General features: G+C 45.3%; 1 protein-coding gene across 2 annotated transcripts in view; it reads left to right on the forward strand.

Annotated features, from left to right (window-relative positions):
- The first annotated feature begins 1,549 nt into the window (after positions 1 to 1,549).
- fsd1 (fibronectin type III and SPRY domain containing 1) overlaps positions 1,550 to 7,500 on the forward strand; it is a 15,512-nt gene continuing 9,561 nt past the window's right edge. The window contains exons 1-5 of one of the 2 annotated variants that reach the window (XM_062959783.1): positions 1,550 to 1,879; positions 5,390 to 5,485; positions 5,609 to 5,740; positions 7,168 to 7,269; positions 7,462 to 7,484. In XM_062959783.1, the coding sequence (XP_062815853.1) occupies positions 1,859 to 1,879; positions 5,390 to 5,485; positions 5,609 to 5,740; positions 7,168 to 7,269; positions 7,462 to 7,484 (374 nt within the window). In that variant the 5' untranslated portion in view covers positions 1,550 to 1,858. Of the gene's footprint in view, positions 1,880 to 3,030; positions 3,180 to 5,389; positions 5,486 to 5,608; positions 5,741 to 7,167; positions 7,270 to 7,461; positions 7,485 to 7,500 lie in introns of those variants that run through there. The other variant, XM_062959784.1, reaches the window with a different exon arrangement.

Consider the following 7,500-nt stretch of genomic DNA (forward strand, 5'->3'; position numbering starts at 1 on the left):
GGACAAGTAGATTGGGTCAGAACCATTTAGGGCTTTATAGGTCAAAACCAGCACTTTGAATTGGGCTCGGTAGCATATCGGCAGCCAGTGGAGCTGGCTTAACAAGGGGGTGGTACGCTCCCTATAAGCCGCCCCAGTTATTAATCTGGCTGCCGCCCGTTGTACTAGTTGGAGCTTCTGGGCCGTCTTCAAAGGCAACCCCACGTAGAGAGCGTTGCAGTAGTCCAAACGAGCTGTAACCAGAGCGTGGACCACCGTGGCCAAGTCAGACCTCCCAAGGAACGGGCGCAGCTGGCGGACAAGTCTTAGTTGTGCAAAGGCTCCCCAGGCCACCGCCGAGACCTGGGGCTCCAGGCTCAGCGATGAGTCCAGGAGAAGAACCCCCAGACTGCGAACCTGTGTCTTCAGGGGGAGTGCGACCCCATCCAACACAGGCTGTAACCCTATTCCCTGTTCAGCCCTGCGACTGACCAGGAGGACCTCTGTCTTGTCTGGATTAAGTTTCAATTTGTTGGCCCTCATCCAGTCCGACACAGCGGCCAAGCACCGGTTCAGGACCTGAACAGCCTCCTGAGTGACAGGTGGGAAGGAGGGACAGAGCTGGACATCATCTGCGTACAGATGACACCTCACTTTGAAACTCCGGATGATCTCTCCCAGCGGCTTCATGTAGATGTTAAACAACATGGGGGACAGTACTGACCCCTGCGGGACCCCACAAGTCAATGGTTGTGGGGCCGAGCAGGTGTCCCCCAATGACACCATCTGGGACCGACCCTCCAGGAAGGACCGGAGCCACTGCAAAACAGTACCTCCGAGACCCATCCCAGCAAGGCGCCCCAGAAGGATACTGTGATCGACGGTATCGAAGGCCGCTGAGAGGTCCAGCAGAACTAGCAGGGACACACTCCCCCTGTCCAGTTCCCGGCCAAGATCATCGACTCAGGCGACCAAGGCTGTCTCGGTACCATGTCCCGGCCTGAAGCCAGACTGTGCTGGATCCAGATAATCGGTATCTACCAAGAATGCCTGGAGTTGTGCGGCCACCACACCTTCCACGACCTTGCCCAAAAAGGGGAGATTGGAAATAGGGGTCCAGTGATGGCTTCTTCAACAGCGGTTTGATCACAGCCAGTTTGAGGCTCGCTGGAAATATGCCTTCCCGAAAGGAGGGAGGCACTCACCACCACCGTCACCCACTCGGCCAACCCCCCTCTGGCTTCTCTCACCAGCCGGGATGGGCAGGGGTCTAGGATGCATGTGGTAGCCCTCACCTCTCCAAGCACCTTGTCCATGTCCTCAGGCTGAACCAATTGAAACGAATCCATCAAAATGGGACAAGCAGGTGCTCTTGCTACATCCTCGGAGACTGCCATTAATATGGTGTCAAAGCCAGAGCGGATCAAAGCGACTTTGTCCGCAAAGAACTGAGCAAATGCTTCACAGCGGGCTGCCGAGTTGTCAGGGATCCCGTCTTGGGGGGCAGGATATAACAAACCTCTGACAACTCGGAACAGCTCTGCCGGACGGTTCTTTGCGGACGCAATATTAGCTGCAAAGAAAACATTCTTTGCAGCATCTATTGCCGCAGCATATGCCCTGAGATAGAGACATAGCCGTGTTCGGTTTGGCTCGCTTGGCTCCGAACGCCACACACCCTCTAGTCCCCTCTTCTTTCGCTTCATCGCTGCCAACTCCTCGGTGAACCAAGGAGATGGTTTAGCTCGGGTACTCGAGAGGGGACGTTCCGGAGCGATCGTGTCTATTGCCCTAGCCGCCTCCTTGTTCCAGAGAACAACCAGAGCATCGACAGAATCACCAGCCAAGGTGGCGGGAAACTCCCCAAGTGATTCCGGCCATGAAAGCCTTCGGCAACAAGGTTGTTGTTGTTATTATTATTATTATTATACATTATATATTATATTATATTATATTCTTATTATATGAAATACAACAGACTAGTGATTCCCGCCATGAAAACCTTCAACAACAAGGTTGTTGTTATTGCTATAATTATTGTTGTTATTGCTATAATTATTGTTGTTATTATATATTATATTATTATTATTATATGACCTACAACAGACCAGTGATTCCGGCCATGAAAGCCTTTGGCAACAAGGTTGTTGTTGTTGTTGTTGTTGTTATTATTATTATTATTATTATTATTATTATTATTATTATTATATATTATACATATTATATTATATTATATTATATTATATTATATTATATTATATTATATTATTATTATATGAAATACAACAGACTAGTGATTCCGGCCATGAAAACCTTCGACAACAAGGTGGTTGTAATTATTATTATTATATTATATTATGAACTATTATAATATTATTATATATTATATTATATTATATTATATTATATTATATTATTATTATATGAACTACTAGACCAGTGATTCCGGCCATGAAAACCTTCAACAACAAGGTGGTTGTTATTATTATTATTATTATTATTATTATTATTATTATTATTATTATTATATTATGAACTATTGCATTATTATTATTATTTATTGTTATTATTATTATTATTATTATTATTACCTGGAAGTTTGCTCGGAGTCTTTAAACAGAGGCTGGATGGCCATTTGTCAGGAGTGCTTAGGCTGTGTATCTTGGGGTCAGACTGGATGGCCATTTGTCAGGAGTGCTTAGGCTGTGTATCTTGGGGTCAGACTGGATGGCCATTTGTCAGGAGTGCTTAGGCTGTGTATCTTGGGGTCAGACTGGATGACCTTTGGGGTCCCATCTGGTGTCCAATGATTCTATGGACTTCCAAGATGGAACGAATAATCCGGTCTTGATAAATGGTGGCAGAGTGGAGATCGTGAAGCTGAGGCTGGGTGGCTATCTGCCGGGAGGGCTTTGATGGTGCATGCTCAGAGGCACCCTTGCTCTTTCTCCTCGTTGCCTGAAATTATATTATATTATTCTCCTGAGATTAGCAACCTAGGCTTCCAAAAAGCATCTCTTCCCGGCTTCATCCTTTGTTCCATTTCTCCGAATTCGTAGTATCTCTCTGTGGACTACATTTCCCAGCATGCTCTCTCCTTTCCGAGGGGAGGAGAAAAAGGCCACCCGTCCCTCCCCTCCTCCTTTCCCCACCAGCTTTGTTAAAAGACCACAACACCGAGTAAGATGGGGGACCAGAAGGTAAGGAAGGATGCCGACGACGGGGAGGGATGCTCGGGATGCAGCAATGGCTGGACCACAGGGAGGACAGGCTGCCCTTGCCAAGCCTCTTCCTCTCCGCCTCCTTTTCCGTCTCTTTCTTCATCCTCTGCTTTGTCATCCTCCTCCCGCGATGTTAAGGGAGGAAGGCCTGCCTCTTGCTCCCGAACAATTGATGGGGAGAGGATCCCCAAAGGGGAGGAGGAAATACTCCTCTAATAATAATAATAATAATAATAATAATAATAATAATAATAATAATAATGATGATGATGATGATGATGATGATGATGATGATGATGATGTTATTCCCCTTGACATTAAGTCTAGTCGTGTCCAACTCTATCTATCTATCTATCTATCTATCTATCTATCTATCTATCTATCTATCTATCTATCTATCTATCTATCTATCATACCGATTCCACCAATTCATATCTATCTAAATAATAACGATGATGATAATGATGATGATGATGTTATTCCCCTTGACGTTAAGTCTAGTCATGCCCAACTCTCTATCTATCTATCATCTATCTATCTACCTACCTATCCATCCATCCATCCACCCATCATATTGTGTGGGTTGGTGGAATGGCCTACTAAGAAGAAGCAGGTAAATCAATATAATAATAATAACCTATCCATCCAGCTACCTATTCATATATCCGTCCCTCTGTCCATCTGTCCATCTGTCTGTCCGTCCATCCATCCACATATCTATCTATGTTTCCATCCATCCATCTACTCATCTATCATATCTATCTATCTATCTATCTATCTATCTATCTATCTATCTATCTATCTATCTATCATCTATCTATCCATCCATCCATCCATCCATCCATCCATCCATCTACCTATTCATCTACCCATCTATCTGTCCATCTGTCCATCTGTCTGTCCGTCCGTCCATCCATCCACATATCTATCTATGTTTCCATCCATCCACCTATTCATCTATCTATCTATCATCTCTATCCATCCATCCATCTACATATGCATCCGCCCGTCCATCCATCCATCTATTAATCTATCTATCTATCTATCTATCTATCTATCTATCTATCTATCTATCCATCCATCCATCTACCTACCTATCCATCTATCCTTCTATCTATGTCTGTCTGTCCAGCCATCTCCATCTTCCTCTCCATCTCCATCTCTCCATCCAACCAACCCTATCTATCCATCTTTATCTATATACCCATCCATCTATCTCCATCATCTCCATCATCTCCATCATCTCCATCATCTCCACCATCTCCACCATCACCTCCACCTCCATCTCCATCTCCAGTCTATATTTATCTATCTATCCGTCCATTCATCTCCATCTCCATCATCTTCTCCATCTCCATCATCTCCATCATCTCCACCATCACCTCCACCTCCATCTCCAACATCTATCTATCTATCTATCTATCTATCTATCTATCTATCTATCTATCTATCTATCTATCTATCCATCCAGCCATCCAGCCATCTCCACCTCCACGTCCACCTCCACCTCCATCTCCAATCTATTTATCTATCTATCCATCCATCTAGCCAGCCATATCCATCTCCATTTCCATCCCTATCTCTCTCTCTCTCTCTCTCTCTCTCTCTCCAGCCAGCCAGCCCTCCATCTCCATCTTCATCTCTGGGGGTTAGTGCTCATCCCCATTTCTCCTAGATCATATGGCCACTGGCATGACTACATAATAATAATAATAATAATAATAATAATAATAATAATAATAATAATAATAAAAAAAAAACCCTCCACTGTAGACATCTCCTAGATCATGTGGCCACTGGCATGATTGCATACTAATAGTAATAATAATAATAATAATAATAATAATAATAATAATACAACCCTCCGCTGTAGGCATCTCCTAGATCATGTGGCCACTGGCATGATTGCATACTAATAGTAATAATAATAATAATAATAATAATAATAATAATAATAATACAACCCTCCGCTGTAGGCATCTCCTAGATCATGTGGCCACTGGCATGATTGCATACTAATAGTAATAATAATAATAATAATAATAATAATAATACAACCCTCCGCTGTAGGCATCTCCTAGATCATGTGGCCACTGGCATGATTGCATACTAATAGTAAATAAGACAACCCTCTGCTGTAGGAAGGAGACTTCCTAGGATATCACTATTCATTTTCTTCTTCCGGACAGGACGCCCTAAGGAAAATCATCACCACGCTTGCTGTGAAGAACGAAGAGATCCAGAACTTCATCTACGTTCTCAAACAGATGCTCCAGAACTTGGAGGTAATACTCCACATTTGGACGACCGGACATCGATGGTACAAAACCGCTTCCCGTATGGGTTAGGGCTGTGGTGAACCTCTCTACTGCTTTCCTGGTTAACCTTCTTTTGTTGACTTCCTCCAGGCCAATTCGGATCGGGTCCAGAAGGATTTGGAGGCTGAGTTCCAGTCATTGTATGCACTACTGGATGAACTGAAGGAAGGGATGGTCATGAAGATCAAGCAAGACCGGGCCAGCCGGACCTATGACCTGCAGGTAAGGGTCATAAACCTCTGCCATTGTTTTGGTCTCAGAGGGAGAGAAGAGCAGCCAGGCATAGATCCATCATGACTTGGCCTTGTGGTTGATGAGAGGCTCTATGTTCTTGATGCCATTGCTCTTGCCTTTGAGGGAGAGAAGAGCAGCCAAGGATAGATCCATCATGACTTGGATTTGTGGTTGATGAGAGCTCCTCACTCCATGTTCTAGATGCCATTGCCCTTGCCTTTGAGGGAAAGAAGAACAGCCAGGCATAGATCCATCATGACTCGGCCTTGTGGTTGATGAGAGGTCCTTTCTCCATGTTCTACATGCCATTGTCCTTGCCTTTGAGGGAGAGAAGACCAGCCAGGCATAGATCCATCATGACTTGGCCTTGTGGTTGATGAGAGGTCCTCGCTTCATGTTCTAGATGCATTGCCCTTGCCTTTGAGGGAGAGAAGAGCAGCCAGACTCAGATCCTTCATGCCTTGGATCTCCATCCGTGTCCCAGTTGCCATTGACCTTGGAAAGAAAGAAGAGCAGCCAGGCATAGATCTACCATAACTTGGCCTCGTGTTTGATGAGAGGACCTTTCTCTTTGTTCTAGATACCATTGCTCTTGTCTTTGAGGGAGAGAAGAGCAGCCAAGGATAGATCCATCATGACCTGGCTTTGTGGTTGATGAGAGGTCCTCACTCCATGTTCTAGATGCCATTGCTCTTGCCTTTGAGGGAGAGAAGAGCAGCCAGACTCAGCTCCATCATGCCTTGGACTTATGATTGATGAGAGGCCCTCGTTCATGTTCTAGATGCTATTGCCCTTTCCTTTGAGGGACAGAAGAGCAGCCAGACTTAGCTCCATCATGCCTTGGCTCTCCCTCCAAGGTCCTGCTTCCATTGCCCTTGCTTTTGACGGAGAGAAGAGCAGCCAGACTCAGCTCCATCATGCCTTGGCCTTGTGGTTGATGAGAGGCCCTCGCTTCATATTCTAGATGCTATTGCTCTTGCCTTTGAGGGAGAGAAGAGCAGCCAGACTAAGCTCCATCATGCCTTGGCCTTATGATTGATGAGAGGCCCTCGCTTCATGATCTAGATGCTATTGCCCTTGCCTTTGAGGGAGAGAAGAGCAGCCAGACTCAGCTCCATCATGCCTTGGCTCTCTCTCCAAGGTCCTGTTGCCATTGTTCTGGCCTTGTTGTGAGAGACAAGCAGCTTGGCTCAGATACTTCTTGCCTTGGATCTCCGTCCATATCACAGTTGCCATTGCCCTTGCCTTGGAAGGAGAGAAGAGCAGCCAGTCTCAGATCCACCATGTTTGGTGTCATATTTAAACTGTGTTACCTATAAATGTATTGGACTGTCAAAATTTGTTGAGTCTGAGGAGGTTTGTGGTTTTCTTTCCTTTTTGGGCCTCTTCATGCCTCTCTTTGGTCTTTTCGGCAGAACCAGCTGGCCGCCTGCACCAAAGCTTTGGAGAGCTCCGAGGAGCTGCTGGAGACGGCCAACCAGACCTTGCAGGGAGCCGAGAACCACGATTTCAACCAGGTAAAAGCCAGAAACATAATAATAATCAGGGAACCTCATTGGCTTCCAGGTCAGGAGAGTCTGGGAGACATTGGTAAGGAAAGGGGCATCAAACCGCACTCTGTAGACTCTCCTTTGCTTGACTGAACACCTTGTGATTCCTTGATTTTTATTTATTTTTATCTCTGCTTTTCTCTCTTCTTCTAACTGAAGGCTGCGAAACAGATCAAGGACAGGTACGTGGCACACCTT

Source organism: Anolis carolinensis, unplaced genomic scaffold, assembly GCF_035594765.1.
Source record: "Anolis carolinensis isolate JA03-04 unplaced genomic scaffold, rAnoCar3.1.pri scaffold_7, whole genome shotgun sequence".
NCBI lineage: Eukaryota > Metazoa > Chordata > Lepidosauria > Squamata > Dactyloidae > Anolis > Anolis carolinensis.